Source organism: Gymnoscopelus braueri, assembly GCF_963280865.1.
Source record: "Gymnoscopelus braueri genome assembly, chromosome: 5".
Classification (NCBI taxonomy): domain Eukaryota; kingdom Metazoa; phylum Chordata; class Actinopteri; order Myctophiformes; family Myctophidae; genus Gymnoscopelus; species Gymnoscopelus braueri.
The window spans coordinates 33551430-33569795 of record NC_137606.1 but is presented as its reverse complement, the minus strand read 5'-3'; the positions used below and the strand labels follow the sequence as shown (position 1 = coordinate 33569795).

The following is an 18366-nucleotide window of genomic DNA, read 5'->3' as shown; positions in this document are numbered from 1 at the left end:
ACACCACCAAGGCCTTAAAAACAAGGCTCCAAACACAACATTGGGATTCCTCATTTTCAACAAAAATGGAATGCCCTACCTAAAGGAGTAAAGGCGTGTAAAACCCTACTCCCTTTCAAAACTGACCTAAAGAAACACCTTCAGGAGGCTGCAATTTGAAAATGGCCCCTGTCAAAGTCCTAACCTAACCCCCCCCTCCCCGAACTTTTTCCCTTTTCCCCCCTTTTTTTCCCTTGTTGTTTTTCATATCAGTAACCTGTAAGCTGATACTCAGTATGAGGTTCTGTATAGTAGTGTGTATATCTGTCAGTATGTCATGTCATCATGATTTGTGTGCATCTCATTTTAAACAAGCTAGTGCTTTATGAGCCTTCCAGTTTAGTAGACCTTGTATTGTGAATTTGTACTTCCATGTACTGTTGTTCTCATGTCTTACTAAATAAAGTACACGATCAATCAATCAATCAATCAAACCCGCGACTACTAATATTTACAAGCGACTTTACAGAAAAACAAGCCCAAAGTCGCTTATAATAAGCAGACATGGCAACCCTGGTAGCCAACAGGAGCCCCGAGGCAGAAGAAGAAACTCTTCTTCTTTGGTGTTTTATGGTAGCTTGCATTCTTACAGTACGTTTTAACAGCGGGCGACTCTCGGGCGATCACCGGCGACATCGTCCAAAAGATAAAGAAAATCCATCTTTTCATCGCCCATCGCCCTATCGCCAGTAGTCGCCGGCTCTCATAGACTTTCTTTATCTTTTGGACGATGTCGCCGGTGATCGCCCGAGAGTCGCCCGCTGTTAAAACGTACCGTTAGGGTGCGTTCGGAAATTACGCACCGGAGCACACTCGCCTATTAGTTTGTATTGGCCAGTGCGCTCAGTGCTGTATTTTCGAACGTGCCCTTAATGTTGCAATGCTGCCACATAATGGTGTTACGTTCGGACATTTTTCATACTTTACACAAAATAGATGCGTGGTGGAAAAAGTAGGCTACTCCAATGTTTTACTTCAAGGGATAGTTCACCCCCCCCCCCCCCCCCCAAATAAATAAATGTGTCTATCGATTAGTCACCTTACATCGAATATTTTTTAATGGGTTTCGACTACATTTATTTATGTTTTGATGACGAGCTAAAGCATGACATATTTGTATGGTTTTCGACGACATGCTATATAGGCTGCTATAGCATAAAATGTTTTATGATTTTCAACGATGCTATAACATGGCATTTTGGGGGGGTCGATTAAATATCCTTATGGTTTTCAACAACATGCTATATATTGCATGAAATTATTTATGGTTTGCGATGGAATTTGTAGGACATAATATATCATGACATTTTGTAATGGCTTTCGAAGACATATGCTGTAGCATGACCTTTTATTAGTAGGGGGTACTAAGTGAAAAATCGTTACGCGGCGGATAAAAGCATGAAATTTGATACAGATGTCCCTTGGGTCATCCTAAAACATCCTAGAAGGGGTGCCCAAAAAAATCTTAAACAGGAAGTGAGTTATGGACAAAATCCAAAATGGCCACCTAAACTGTTGACCGTTGACTCAAAAGACACCAAAATAATCTCCAAAAAGCATAAAATGTGGCACACATGTCCCTTGGGTCATCCTATGACATCCTAGAAGGGGTGCCCAAAAAATTCTGAAACAGGAAGTGAGTTATTGACCAAATTGAAAATGGCCGCCTAGTGTTGTCGATTGACTCAAAAGACAACTAAAGAATCTCCAAAAAGTATAAAATGTGTCACACATGTCCCTTGGGTCATCCTAAGACATCCTAGAAGGGGTGCCCAAAAAAGTCTTCAACAGGAAGTGAGTTATTGACTAAATTGAAAATGGCCGCCTACAGTGCTGGCGATTGACTCAAAAAGCCTATAGAATCTCCAAAAAGCATAACATTTGGCACATATGTCCCTTGGGTCATCCTAACACATCCTAGAAGGGGTGCCCAAAATAATCTGAAACAGGAAGTGACAGGAAGTGACAGTCACTTAGTGGTAGCAGGGACAACATCTTAACTGTTGTGTGACATACAGGTAGCAGGGACAACATGTTAACTGTTGTGTGACATGCAGGTAGCAGGGACAACATCTTAACTGTTGTGTGACATACAGGTAGCAGGGACAACATCTTAACTGTTGTGTGACATACAGGTAGCAGGGACAACATCTTAACTGTTGTGTGACATGCAGGTAGCAGGGACAACATCTTAACTGTTGTGTGACATACAGGTAGCAGGGACAACATGTTAACTGTTGTGTGACATGCAGGTAGCAGGGACAACATCTTAACTGTTGTGTGACATGCAGGTAGCAGGGAAAACATCTTAACTGTTGTGTGACATGCAGGTAGCAGGGACAACATCTTAACTGTTGTGTGACATACAGGTAACAGGGACAACATCTTAACTGTTGTGTGACATGCAGGTAACAGGGACAACATGTTAACTGTTGTGTGACATGCAGGTAGCAGGGACAACATCTTAACTGTTGTGTGACATACAGGTAGCAGGGACAACATCTTAACTGTTGTGTGACATACAGGTAGCAGGGACAACATGTTAACTGTTGTGTGACATGCAGGTAGCAGGGACAACATCTTAACTGTTGTGTGACATACAGGTAGCAGGGACAACATGTTAACTGTTGTGTGACATGCAGGTAGCAGGGACAACATCTTAACTGTTGTGTGACATACAGGTAGCAGGGAAAACATCTTAACTGTTGTGTGACATGCAGGTAGCAGGGACAACATCTTAACTGTTGTGTGACATACAGGTAGCAGGGACAACATGTTAACTGTTGTGTGACATGCAGGTAGCAGGGACAACATCTTAACTGTTGTGTGACATACAGGTAGCAGGGACAACATCTTAACTGTTGTGTGACATACAGGTAGCAGGGACAACATCTTAACTGTTGTGTGACATGCAGGTAGCAGGGACAACATCTTAACTGTTGTGTGACATACAGGTAGCAGGGACAACATGTTAACTGTTGTGTGACATGCAGGTAGCAGGGACAACATCTTAACTGTTGTGTGACATACAGGTAACAGGGACAACATCTTAACTGTTGTGTGACATGCAGGTAGCAGGGACAACATCTTAACTGTTGTGTGACATACAGGTAACAGGGACAACATCTTAACTGTTGTGTGACATGCAGGTAGCAGGGACAACATGTTAACTGTTGTGTGACATGCAGGTAACAGGGACAACATCTTAACTGTTGTGTGACATGCAGGTAACAGGGACAACATCTTAACTGTTGTGTGACATGCAGGTAACAGGGACAACATCTTAACTGTTGTGTGACATGCAGGTAACAGGGACAACATCTTAACTGTTGTGTGACATGCAGGTAACAGGGACAACATCTTAACTGTTGTGTGACATGCAGGTAACAGGGACAACATCTTAACTGTTGTGTGACATACAGGTAACAGGGACAACATCTTAACTGTTGTGTGACATGCAGGTAACAGGGACAACATCTTAACTGTTGTGTGACATGCAGGTAACAGGGACAACATCTTAACTGTTGTGTGACATGCAGGTAACAGGGACAACATCTTAACTGTTGTGTGACATGCAGGTAACAGGGACAACATCTTAACTGTTGTGTGACATGCAGGTAACAGGGACAACATCTTAACTGTTGTGTGACATACAGGTAACAGGGACAACATCTTAACTGTTGTGTGACATGCAGGTAACAGGGACAACATCTTAACTGTTGTGTGACATGCAGGTAACAGGGACAACATCTTAACTGTTGTGTGACATGCAGGTAACAGGGACAACATCTTAACTGTTGTGTGACATGCAGGTAACAGGGACAACATCTTAACTGTTGTGTGACATGCAGGTAACAGGGACAACATCTTAACTGTTGTGTGACATACAGGTAACAGGGACAACATCTTAACTGCTGTGTGACATGCAGGTAACAGGGACAACATCTTAACTGTTGTGTGACATGCAGGTAACAGGGACAACATCTTAACTGTTGTGTGACATACAGGTAACAGGGACAACATCTTAACTGTTGTGTGACATGCAGGTAACAGGGACAACATCTTAACTGTTGTGTGACATACAGGTAACAGGGACAACATCTTAACTGTTGTGTGACATGCAGGTAGCAGGGACAACATCTTAACTGTTGTGTGACATGCAGGTAGCAGGGACAACATGTTAACTGTTGTGTGACATGAAGGTAGCAGGGACAACATGTTAACTGTGTGACATGCAGGTAGCAGGGACAACATGTTAAAGGGATATTTCACTTTCAAAAAAACTTTGGGTCATTTTATCGTCTACTCAGGCTTTTGTGAGCCCCCCAGACCGTTTTTAAGGGGGGGGGGGGTGCTGGTGTGTGTGTCTTTGATCTTCTGCTTTCCCGCACAAGGTTGCAACTTTGTTTAATTTCAAGCACGAGAACCTGTCTGCTCCCACACTCCAAGCACGAGAACCTGTCTGCTCCCACACTCTCCTACATTTTTGGGGCATTAAAACGCTATGGAGTTGTGCCCCAATAGAGGGCTTGATCTCTGGTCATATGAAGATTTGTACAATATATTATGTATTGGTAATCATTCATAGGGTCTTTTAAAAGTTTTAGAAAACAATTAAGTATATTTGGCATTGACAATATATCACTTAGAAAAGGATTAATGTGGAAGGTCATCTTATTCAGAGTGGTTTTTAAGACAATTTTGGGCATTTAGAGTTGTTTAAAAAATATTTAAGACATTTTTCATGGGTTATTTTTGCCAAATCCTTTAATATCAGTCTATTTACTATAAATGTAAAAGTTATATTTAGCACAATCAGCCAAAATGTCAGAATTATATCAACTTTTAGGAATCATGGGTCATTTCTGGCGGCCATTTTTGATTTTTCCTTTAAAAAACCCTTTAATGGGTCCAAATTTTTGGGCACCCCTTCTGAGATGATGAGATACATCCTAAAGAGTGCGTGTACCAAATTTGGTGCTTTTATCCGCCGCGTAACGATTTGGCCATTTTTTGTGCTTAGTACCCCCTACTATATATGGTTTTTGAGGACATGGTGCGTCTAGGTGCAGACTATGGTGCTGAGTATGGTGCTGACTATGGTAGGCTACAAGCTCATGTGTGCATGTCATGACGAGCTTGTAGATCTACAATTTGTTTTTAAAGAAAGAAAGACATGCCATAAATAGGAAGTTGAAATAGTTAAACCCTTGACAGTGAGTGACATTTTTTAAATATTATTTTCTGTATAGGGTAATCTGCAATGAAATGGAATGAAAGATCCAGCAGATCTGGAAGCCACTGAGAGACCTGTAATGGGTATTAAAACCAAAAAGTATAATTTGACTGTACACCCATACACCAAAACATATTTAAAATTCTTGTTTCAATATAGTTAAATACTGGCAAACATGTATTGTAAAAAAAAGTGGTAAAGTCTACATTTAACATACTTTATTTTTGTTTGTTTTTATATATGAAAACATGAAATATATGTGTTTGCACTTTTCGAAACAACGTTTAAAAGTGCATCACAGAACAGGATACAACAATACAGAGTAAATAATAAGTCTTAGAGCTGTACTGTTCGCCTAAACAATACAGCCGTTCTGCACCACAAAGTTTCTCTAGGCTCAAAGGAAATTCCACGTCCTTCTCATTGAAAACAGGTTAACAGGGTTGTACTGTATGTCAAAGCAAATATTTAAACAGTAACAGAGGCTGATACATAGACACGGTTATTATAAAACACTTTATGCAGTTATATAAGTAGCTTTTCATAGTCACTACTGTAGCTGACAAATTAAGACATGTTAGACTTATTATATACTTATTTCAACTGTAAATAAGTCGCCGTCGTTGTGTCATGAGATCTCATTATCATTCAGAGTAATGACCAGGGCCAAACGGCATTTACAAAAATACATTAATAAATCAATCAAGGACCAAGAAACAGACTGGCAAATGTACAATGGTTACAAATGAGATAAAAGCTCACAGTTTCATTACACATGAAGTACAACAATTTCACTGTCTGCAGTGTTGTTGTTACAGCTGTATTATAAGAAAGTATTGCAACAATAAAACCCTTGAACTTTGAATATGATTTTTTTAAACAGGGATACACAAATGTGGATAATTGATTTCTGTCTGTTACATTGACCTGTATAATATACTGTACATAGGTTACAGACAGGCTAAAGCCTGATTCATACTATCTACAAGCTCACAACATGTTGAGGCGACACAATGAGCAACACTGGCATACAACTGTAAGTATAAAAGTATAAAAGATGCTGACAATGCTGCTACAGTATATAAATGTAACATCCTGGTGCCTCAATCAGGTAGCACATGTGCCATGGCATGTACACACTATCAAGTCATATTTAGGCTCATGACATATCATGTAATCTCCTCACTCCCTGAAATATCCCCTCTAAACCAGTCCATCTGCCATGTCAGTTAATGGAGTCTCTCTCAGTTGTATCAGGCACATCACAATGATAATATAAGGACATCCTGCTTCAAATGTATAAACGTTTTCATGCTTCTTCCAGATTTACGCTCACCAATCTGGTTTGTGCAATATAATGAAAGGATTTGTTTAAAGAATATTGGACGAAATGTAAAAAACAAAAGACCCCAAAAAATACATCCCACAGATGTACTGTAAGTCCGGGAACCTCAGTCTGATATTAATGGGCTGCATTCAATTTCTCTAACTCCATTTGGCGTTGTTCAGTCGGTGTGTCATAGGAGTTCGTCCTTACTATGGTCCCTCTGGTAGACAGCCTCCGTCTTTCCAGTTGTTTAGATTGCAGACTCTCCATCAAAATTAGGTAGTAGCACATTCCATCTGTTAAGCAGTTGATGCTGCTCAAAGACGTGCTGATGTGTACAAGCTTCCTAAGCGGTGTAATCACCTTGTCTCCAAGGTTTTTATATTTGGCCAGAAAGTAGACCAGTGCCACTACGTGGTATGGGATGAAGCACACGAGGAACGCAATCAAGTTTGTGAGGACAATCTTCACCGACTTGTTGTTACGTAGTTTATCATCAAGTGGGTTCCTCCTCCTCAGCTTTCTCAGGATCTGCATGACACGTCCTGAAAAGAACAGCATAGTAACCGTGCAGACAAAAAACACTGTTTCCATGAGACTGATGAGCCAGAACTGTGACCATGTGCTCCCAGAGAAACCCTGGAAGCAGTACATGTCAGTGCTGTTTTGGTCATTGTGGAGCTTATGGACAGGCACGGTGCTGACGAAAACCAACACCCACACTACAAGGCTGACAAGGGCGGCTCTGTGCGGCGAGCACAGAGTGTTGTACCTGAAGGGGAACTGCAGGGAAATGAAACGGTCACTGGATATGCACACAGTCAGCATGATACTTCCGTAGATGTTGACGTAGACCAGGCTTTCCAGGAAGGTACAGAATCCTCTACCTAGATCCCAGGCATTGTTGTAGGCATACAACTTGAAGGGCAGGGAGAAGATGAGGAGACAGTCATTGACAATCAGGCTGGTGAGGTAAACAACAGAGCTGGTCCAGCGATGGATTCTGAACAGTATGAGCCACAACGCTGCCACGTTGAGTGGAAGACCAAGCACCAATGCTGGCACAGAGATAATATACTGGATGACGCGTACTCCAGGATCATCAGACATCATCTCACTGCAGGGAGACATGGACAATGATAGTGAACACTGAGAACAAGCTTTCTGAAACGTACATGAAACTTTCATACATTTCATTTTTCTTATTTTCTTTAAGACAATACACTTCGCAATTTACAATTAAACTTTAGGCATTTAATCAGACGTTGTAGCAACTGTAACGTTCATAATGTAATAATTTTTATGTAATAATCAGCTCATAATGTAATAAAATCATGAGCGTGTAATAATAGAGTTTTGCATTATGTGATAATTGTAATAATGTGTAACATTATGAACCTCATAATGTAATAGCAGTTCATAATGTAATAACGGCTCATATTGTTGAAAAAAGTGTTTGATTTTTTTTTACATTATGAGTGGCTACATATGGTTCTTAGTGTAACACATTATTACATGATGCAAAAATCTATTATTACGTTATGCGCTCGCCGCTCATGATTTTATTACATTATGAGCTTATTATTACATTATGAGCTTTTTTTTTTTTTATCTCTATAATTTTTATCCCACGATTTTGTAACCCATATTTTTTCACCCAGTGCCAATTGCCTATGTAATCCTGGGCACTACTCTCCCTCTGCCAGCCTAGGGAGAGCCCAAGCTGAAGCTCATGCCTCCTTCAATGCATGAGGAGCAAGCAGGCCGCTTCTTATCACCCGACAGGGGGGAGGTTCCCTGGTTAGACGTAGCGCGTGGAAGGAACACGTTATTCCAACCAGTTCCTTTCCCCTCCATCAGGCGCCCTGGCTGACCAGGGGGAGGCAGTATAGTGACCAGGATTACTGCATGTTTTTGTGAGGGTATTAACTATCCTAGGAGACACGGGGAGAACATGCAAACTCCACACAGAAAGGCCCTTTCACCAACCCCACCTAGGGTATGGGCACTGATGACGCGGAGGAGAGAATACGCTCCCAGCGCCCACAGCGTCCCCGGCGGGAATTGAACCCAGGACCTTCTAGCTGTGAGGCGACAGCGCTACCGACTGCCACCGTGCCCCCTTACATTATGAGCTTTCATTACATTTAGGTTATTACATTATGAGCCGTTATTACATTATGTGCCGTTACTGTTAATACATTATGAGTTACTACAAACGTTCTTATCAAAAGTAAGGGCAAAATCAGAGTGAATGACATGAACCCTAGCCAACAAATGACAGTGTAAAAGGTCACATAATTTGAATGCAAAGAGGATAGTGCTTTAAAGAAACTAGGATACCAGGTAAACATCGAACCTAGCATCATGTCATAACATCATGTTAACATTCTATTTGTAGTGCTAGGGGGTGAGGTGTAGTCTGAAGAAGTGAGTTGTCAGGCTGCAGTAGAAAATGTGGTGAGTCTGCAGTCTTCAATTCAATTCATTGTTGACAATGCACATCATTCTAAATACTGCAAGGATGTACATATTGCTGATCATTGAATACATGGTAGGGTTAATGGATGATAGATATCTATATAATTTAGTGATATACAGTAGAGTTGTACAGTACATCAAAACGTGTTTGTAATATGCTTAGAAATGTGTAGACTTGCTCTTTTTTATTTCCTTGTCTCATTCAACTGAATAGTTTTGATATGCATAAATGTATGTTAATTCTTAAATGCACCAGTAGAGGTGAGGCACCCTACTGTATAAGCCATATATAACATACTAAAACCAAGGTGAAACATGAAGGAGGAGATCAGGTTTTAGGAGGAAGGTGTCAATATGAAAGGTTGTTTAATGCAAGTCGTAGGCTATCTATACTATACATGGATGGACTAATAATTTAAAAAGTAAATTACCATCACTGTTGTGTAATCAGAGGCTGGTTTAATTGTACAAAGTAACCTCCTGTGTTTCCATCAGCTCACGAATGTCATGACGTTTGATAGTAGGGTAGGAGGACATAAGATTTTATTTTCTATCGTGTTGAATTTCCATTATCGGTACAATCGTGAATATCCTGACAAGCGACTTGAAATGTCTGTTTATCTCACTAAGGTACCAGTGTTCCTTTTGAGAGAGTATTTAGTGCCAGGGGGAACATTCTCACATCTCTACAAGCAGAAGTATAGAAAAGAACATGCTGACATTTTTGCACTTCAATCAATCTTGAAAAAGGACCAAAGTATGGCATGTCTCATTCTCTATGCCACAAGGCTACAGTGTAGCACTGTTTGATGACAGAAAAGTGCCACAACTACTGTATGTTCAGGTTTATTTACTAAAGGGGTTCAAAGTAGTAGCCTACAACAGTTTGACTCTATGCCACAATAATGGCAGTTGGACTTTATTGTTGCTCCATCTGACTGTCTCTCTCCCTTCCCCTCTCGCCTCTGTTGGCGAGAGTCTGAATCTGTCTTTGTTTGTTTAAAAAGGATGTTCACAAGAAAAGGTGATGCAAAAATGCCAGTTTGGTATTATTGCCAAATGTATACAATTTCAACTGATAGACACAAGTATTATGCATTAAGGCTAATCAAGTCATGTTCGCCTGTTCATCAGAATCAGAATCAGTTTAAACAAACTGTCTTGACTCAGTCAAGACAGTGACTTGACTGAGTCAAGACAGAGCAAATTTGCAGGCGATACCAAGGCCATCAAAATGTGGTCTTGAGTAGCCTACAGCACTACAATAAATACATAAATAAATGTATGCCCAAATTCAAATTTGTAAAGTCGTTTCAATGATTTGAAAATATTATCATGAAATCATATATGATATATGATGGTAGAAAACAATGACAAATCACAAGCACACATGTAGATTTTTGTATTTGCAGTTGTATTTTAGGCACTGAGAGACATTTTGGAAGAAAAGAAAGTTAACACTTACCTAGTATTACCATTCAAGTTCATGTCTCAAGTGGAAAACACATCAGTTGAACTCCCACACACTCGAAGACTCTCTGTCTGTCTGACTTACTTCCCGTTTCAAAGCCTCCTATCTCGTTCTTAAAGAGCCTATTATTAATTAATCGTAAATTGTGTATTTATTGAGCTAGGGATATTACACACACACACACACACACACACACACACACACACACACACACACACACACACAGTATGTAGAGTGCGCTGTCCAAATAAGTGTTGTGTTTAAATACATGCAAATGTATGTACATGTGGATCTGTTCATGAAACCACACACACCCACGTGGTTTCATTTTTACTTCTTTAGTTCCTCTTTTTTGAAGAACACAACTATTTGTCTGTTCTGCCCCATGCAGAAACATATATATACTGTATATGAATATGTTCCCATATACAGTATATGTATGAATTTGTTCTCATTGAATATATATATATATATATATATATATATATATATATATATATATATATATATATATATATATATATATATATATATATATACATATATATATATATACACACACACACACACACACACACACACACACACACACACACACACACACACACACACACACACACACACACCGCATGGCATGGCATGGCATGGTGAGTTTCAACTCACCACTGCCTGTTTCATTGGTTTTGTTTAGGTATAGTAGCTAAGTCGTGAGAAGATAATGATGTCGGGTGCAGGGCTCTCTAAAAGCAGCAACAACTTGCTGGAGAATTCATCCTTCATTCTCGGGTCTGTTTGTCTGACACCTTAACCACTTCAGTCCTTCGTTGACCGCGGTCCCAAGGGGTCTATATTTCGCCCACTCCTTTTATCCCTCTACACCAAATCTCTCAGCTGAAAATAGCTGATCTACAAGCTCACAACACATTGCAATATGAAGCTTTGTGAGCTATTTTTGCAGAATTGTCACCTATCATGACATGCCCAGAATAGGGGCGCTAGGGTTCATGTGCTTAAAGCATGCATGTGATGATGTGTACTGTATGATGTGTCTATCTAAACAGACTACACACAATGTGCATTGCAGTACAACTTTTCTCCAACAAAAGAAATACAGTAGATCTTTTATCAGTTCTCCTGTACACGTGGCAGCTGTCTGTGTCTTCTTCACCACATCCTCTTCTCCGTGTCATACTGTTGGAACTCTTCAGCAGCTGCGTATGTTCTTTTTGCAATGTTTGTGGGTTGACCTAGTTGGTATACAGATGTGACACCATCTCATAAAATAATTTCCTGGTATTATGTTAGTGGCTGAGGAACTCCTGTGGATCCATGAAACAGTGAGTCACCACAGGGGAAGCCCTAGTTGTAAAGTAAATCACCAAAAAGATAGTTTGTCTGCATTTGATGTAAGTACATCACAAAAAGCAGCTGACAGTGTATCATAACCAGAGATGGGCGAAAATACATCAAAAAGTATTTTGATACAAATTACAAATACTGGGTCAAGAATTTATCACAAATACAAAATACTGGTCTGAGAAATATATTTAAGATAGCCTACAAATACAGATTTTGTATTTTGAAAATACATGAAAATACATTTTATAAAATTATTCAATGATAAGTCAATTCATAGGTTGATTGCCAAATATTAAATGAATTGCCTATGTCAGAATTTCTGAGAATAGATTCTCAGAATAGATTATTTTTCATGGTGTTTGGAGCAAGCACCCAAAAATCTTTTTGTGCGTGTGTGGGAAATATTTTCTCTGTTATTTCTCTCTATCACACACACACACACACACACACGTGCGCACACACGCACACACGCTCACACACGCACACACACAATAAAATAGTTGAAAGAAAGGGGTGGAATGATTGATTTCTTTATTGGACAATTAGACAGCTGCCACACAAAGAGCTCCATGCTGATTGGTTGACTTGGTCAGGTACAGGCCATCGTCTGTGACTGGTTGATTGGTTTTGGCGTGGCCATGGTCTCAACTTGGGGAAAAACAACAATGCAGGTCAGAAATAGGAAGTGACTAAATGTGAAAATAACTAAGTCATATGTTTTTAGTTTAATTTCTTATAAAAAATAATTATAATATATTAGTAATAATAATATTCATATTATTATTAACTATGGTACCATTAGCAGGAGGTGAATCCTTTCCAGTAGAAGTTTTTACATCCAGCCTTCCTCTCTCGGGGCGGGAGGCTGTTAGGGGCATCAACTGAGCGCTCCAAATCCTCTTTAGCCACGCCTCCCTCCACTTCTGTCACCATAGGGACCGCCTCCCCCTCGCCTGCCGCCATGGAAACCACCTCTGCTTCACGCTGAGCAGCATCGTCTCCTGGCAACGAGAGCTGAGACAGCAGGTCTTCTACGGCACGCTTCCTCCATTCCTACACACACAAACACACGCATGTTCACACACAGAACTGACCCTTGTGGGATGCCATATTTTACAAAATAGTATCTAGTACGGCTGGAAAAATGTGTGCACTAACTCTGGATGATTAATTAGTTACCCCCAGCTATTTTGGGCAAAGAAAATTGGTGTAGAGAGGGAAAAAAGTACAAAAGTACAGTAAGTAAGTTAACAAAGGTCCGTTTTAGAGTGTTTAAGTGGTTAACTAAGAATTATAAGCATAGAGAGAGTGTTGTATCTGACCTGAGGAAGGAGGGCGATGGAGCGTGTTCTCTGCAGTAATGAGTGGTGTTGTAGAGGTCGGAGCTGTTGGTTTAGAGGTTGAGACGTGGCGGAGCTCGATATCACCATGATGAGAGCAAGTACCATCAGGACTCTGGTAGTCGGAGCTGACTGCATGTCTGTAAGGAGGATATATAAGAACTACTGTTACCACTGTCTACTGCTACGGTACTACTACTACTGATATTACTACTACTACTACTGATCAGGTATTTGACCTGGAAGCAGTGTTGCCACTGCCAGGTGTATGATAATGATCGCATATGTATGATCATTTTACCGTCTGTACGTTGATGTACGATCAATAAATTAAAGCCAAAATGTGACCAAATGAGGTGTGCGATGAAGCAAAAGGCATGAATGTGATTTTGTTTCAAGCAATGACGGTGATGTACATGAAACTCATGTTGTTCATGATATTCATCGAAAGTAAACGCTCAAATAAAGAGAGTGGTAAAAGTGGTACTGCACAAATTAAAAAGTTAGGCAGACAGAGTTGCACCGCAGTTTTAAAGGAAATGCATGCTTTGGAGGAGCAGGTTGAGGAGGTAAAGAGGGCAGCTTGATTTGTTCGCTGAAATAGCTGCATCCACTGCACATTGTTCAGTATTAAAGTGGTCAGATCTGAAATATTCTTCTCAAGGACCTTCAGATGGATGATGGAGGAGGAAAGGCAATCTACAGTGCATACTGTACCATCATCAAATGAACAAAATATGCCTGCAGTGGAGACATACTTACCATCATGCACAGGCAAAATGAAAAACAGCGCTGCAACATTCAGTATTTTTGAAACCATGTGATATTGCCAAATTTGAAGGGGATCCCCTCCAATACAGATCATTCATCAAAACCTTTCAGCAAGGAGTGAAGGGAAATGCAGTAAAAGTGTATTGCTTGTACTACTTGCAGTTTACTAGGTCAACCACAAGAACTGGAGAATATACATATACAATATACAGTTGCTATCATATGGCTCCTGAGCAGGGCAATGCAGTGGCAAAGGGTCTTCTACAAGAACTGGCAAACAATAATATATGAGGATGCAAAGGCACTCCAAGCCCACTTGCGTGGCTGCTGCAATGTAATGGAGGAGCTCCAGTACATGCAAGAACTGGATATGCCTGTAAAACATGAGGGATCAATGGAGGACTATTAGCGCATGACATAATGGAACCAACCAACCAAAGAGCTCACTTCATTGATCTGGTCACAGTTATTGAGCGTTATGTTTGAACTCTTTTGATCCTCTGTTTGGTGACATACAGGATCCAATATCTGGTGTTGCTGGCACAAAGACTCACAAGGTTTAAATATTACAGCGCGGGAACAGACTAAACGGAAATATTGTCTTCACCTCAGTCACATCTATGGCTTTCCTGAGAGATTTAACCACTTAAACCCCAGCATCCGTATGGTGGGGAAAGCTTTCGCTGAAAATAACAGATCGACAAGCTCACAACGTGTATGTATGTATGTACAGTATGTATGTATGTATGTATGTATGTATGTATGTATGTATGTATGTATGTATGTATGTATGTATGTATATATATATATATATATATATATATATATATATATATATATGTATATGTATATATATATATATATATATATATATATATATATATATACACACACACAGTACATACATTACAAAGAGAGAGCGAGAGAGAGAGAAAGAGAGAGAGAGAGAGAGAGAGAGAGAGAGAGAGAGAGAGAGAGAGAGAGGGTATTGTACTTACTGCTGTGTTGGGTTTGATCAGAGATGATCTGGGTTCTGCAAGTCTGGTCTGGGTCGGAGCTGATGTGGTTTCTGTGTGTGCAGAACTTCTTCTTTTAAAGGCCGTCCACAGGTCACATGACTTCCTGTTTGACTGACAGCAGGACTCTGTAGTGACGATGGAATCTCTGACTGTTTTAATGGTTGTTAGTTTGTTTAACGTGCGTGAGCGTGTGTGTGTGTGCGTGTGTGTGCGTGTGTGTGCGTGCGTGCGTGCGTGCGTGCGTGCGTGCGTGCGTGCGTGTGTGTGTGTGTGTGTGTGTGTGTGTGTGTGTTCTGTAATTAAGTCTGATGGAGTGTGTGTGTTCTGTAATTAAGTCTGATGGATTTTAAATGGAAGCTCCATTAAGAAGGCCATAAACTCATTATTGTTGAATACACAGAGACAGAAACATTTAGTGCAACATTTCACATTGACAAACATGATGGTCCTGTGGTCCCCAAACACTGGGTCGGGACCCATGTATGGGTCGCGAGTAAATATTCTCTTTTTTTCTGTTTACTAGAATTTCTTTAATTATTATTTCAAAAGATTTTCACAAAAAAAAAAGAACATCAAACAAATTCATAAATTTAACATTTCAAATATTGAACTGAATTTCATACATTAAAAAAAAAATCTAAGAAATAAAAAACTTTTAAGAAGTAGTGAAAATAGGAGATCTACAACTACATTGTGAGCTTGTAGATCAGCTATTTTCACTATGTTGGGAGACATACAATTTCTCTTTTGGGTCTCTAGCTAAAAGGTTTGGGAGCCATGCGTGATATTCTAATACAGTCATTTTGACAAACATTAACAATTCAAGGTTTTTACATGTATACATTTTTACGTGTATACTGTATACAATAAAGTGTGGGGACACTTCACTTTTATCAGTCAGCAGAAATGTTTTATTAATCAGCAGTGAAACATTTGAACTTAATAAAAAACATTTGTCACAACAAACCAAACCAAATATTTTGTATAAAGAATGTAAAATGTTAGAAGGCACAGTTTGCTACAGACAGACAGACAGACAGACAGACAGACAGACAGACAGACAGACAGACAGACAGACAGACAGACAGACAGACAGACAGACAGACAGAATAAACAGTGGTTACCACAGAGACAGGAGAATTATGGGCTGAACAGACTGCTCTATTGTTTTAAAACAAACAGTCTCAAAATTAAACCATATACAACACAGTGTCACATCTCCACTAAGCTACAGTATAGAAACCACTTCAGGCTAACTTTGTTTTGAGAATAAATGAGAGTTAATAGTTTGAATTCTTATTTCCAGTCAGGGTTAAAATAAAGCATGGCGTGCTAGAATGTAGAGCTTTACAAAACTAAACGTTACTTACAACCAAACCAGACAATACCAGTGGTGTTGCCACTACATAGATAATAAATATTTAAAGAACAATAAAGACTGTAGCGATAATCTCTCATCAGCTCATTTTATGTGCTGGGACCACAGAAGAACAGTGTCTATTCAAAGGAACCTTCCAGGATGATCAGTCTATTATACTGCTGGGCTAGCTTCTGTCTGTAGAAACAGACTTACGACAAGTCACATTATGAAGCAACTGATTACCAGTATACAATAATGAGAGGGTGTGAATGACCAGTTAACTCGTCATTCAGTACCATCGTATCACCATACAGGCCATTCTGCGATACATGCTGTATTGTCCATCATTTGTGTTACATCACAATATTTTATTAAATCTTTACACAAAGATACCCTTTGTTTGTCTGCTGCCAGACACTTTCATTTAACAACAATAACAATCTCTACCTACATGACCTACTGTTGACTTCTAGTCAGCTGTCATGTTGGGAGTAGAAATACTACTTCTTGACCGTCGTTGAGTGAAAATAGATTAGTGTAGTCTAAAATCATGTGTTCATTCATCTTTGGAAAAAACCTGACAAAACCAGACTTTATATAAAGTTGCTAGATTACATTGGATCAATACCTCCACATCCTTTTTACTTGCAAGCCTCACTCTACTGAGTAATGTAATGATTTGGATAATTCTCTCGTTTAGCATTAATTTGCAGTTAAGTTTAGCTGCCAAACAATTCATTGATTAATAATACCTGAAATAAAGTGTGCTGCACACATCTTTGGAGTTTTATGTGGGGTCAACATTACATTAGGACCATGTACTATGTTGCTCACTTAAGCTCAATTTCTCTATCTCACAACGGTGTCGCTTGCCAAAAGGAGCAGCCATTCATTTTATTAGAAAGGATAGGGTGTGTTAGCTTGAAGATCCCGTGAGGGTGGCAAGTGCCACCTTCACACGATTTATCGTTGACGTCAACATTATGGCAAAAACACATGTGGGTAGTTGTCTATCCTTTTACCAAGTGATGCCAGATCCACCAAAACATTTTAGCAGATATTTTAATTACCTGCCCTTCAGAGCTGGCCGTGTCAAAGTAAAGGTCATGTGAAATGTGCCATATACAATATATGACACATAATGACATGTCATTGTATTGACATAAAGGGTGCGATGTAATTGATGTACGATCATTTCAGCAAAAACTTAAAATTCAATAAATAAATAAGAATGCATTAATAATCTTTTTCAAAGGCTATAAGCAACAACATTTGACATGACTATTATTTTGAGAGGCTGAGGTTTGAAGGGCATGTAATATGATACTTCCTGGATTTGTGCAAATCATATCTAAAGATGTAGCATCATAATGGCCTGGCCTGGGGTTTGACACATGCACAATAAGATTAAGATAATGGCTCAAGATTATCAGGATGAGCATATATATGTGTAAACCTCTTCTCTGTATTGCAGGATTTGTGGCAGCTGTCTTTGAATGGATACAGTTCAGTGATTTCAAGCATTTAAATGTGTAAAAAATGGTTTGTTGAATCTGGCACCATGATAAACTACCCTGTTAAAGTTTCATATTCATTAGGTCAGTGTTGATGCATCCATTTTTGTCCAGTTTTGATCATAGCGACCGCTGCACTTCCACTGAAACTATATAACAAGACGCGAGCATGTGCCTAAACTTTCAACTTGAATGCTGAGGCTACATCTCTGCCCTTCATTAGCACTTACACTCTTCTCCTTTTACAAAACTTGCTAACTATAACCCTGTTATGGATCATTCGAAGAGAGAGATGGAATTGAAGAGTGTGTATTTTTACTTTTACTAAAATTATTAAAGGGACTACACCATGAATTTTAACTTTTTCTTCTTTTTTGTGTGTTTTTGGTCTCCCCTACCTCTCTTCTATCCCCAAAATACCCCAGTTTGAACACTCAGGCTTTCACAGC

At 39.6% G+C, this 18366-nt stretch overlaps 2 protein-coding genes across 2 annotated transcripts; both read right to left on the bottom strand.

Moving 5' to 3' along the window:
* Positions 1-5698: 5698 nt before the first annotated feature.
* On the bottom strand, positions 5699-10712 carry gpr55a (G protein-coupled receptor 55a). The gene is made up of 2 exons (XM_080428350.1): positions 10549-10712; positions 5699-7719 (listed from the first exon to the last, which is right to left on the bottom strand). Exons 1-2 carry the CDS (start codon positions 10569-10571, stop codon positions 6738-6740), a joined length of 1005 nt encoding a protein of 334 aa, XP_080284476.1. The 5' UTR covers positions 10572-10712; the 3' UTR covers positions 5699-6737.
* Positions 10713-12433: 1721 nt separating this feature from the next.
* sst1.2 (somatostatin 1, tandem duplicate 2) lies at positions 12434-15065 on the bottom strand. The gene is made up of 4 exons (XM_080427763.1): positions 15023-15065; positions 13236-13393; positions 12710-12966; positions 12434-12561 (listed from the first exon to the last, which is right to left on the bottom strand). Exons 2-3 carry the CDS (start codon positions 13389-13391, stop codon positions 12712-12714), a joined length of 411 nt encoding a protein of 136 aa, XP_080283889.1. The 5' UTR covers positions 13392-13393; positions 15023-15065; the 3' UTR covers positions 12434-12561; positions 12710-12711.
* Between the last annotated feature and the right edge of the window lie 3301 nt (positions 15066-18366).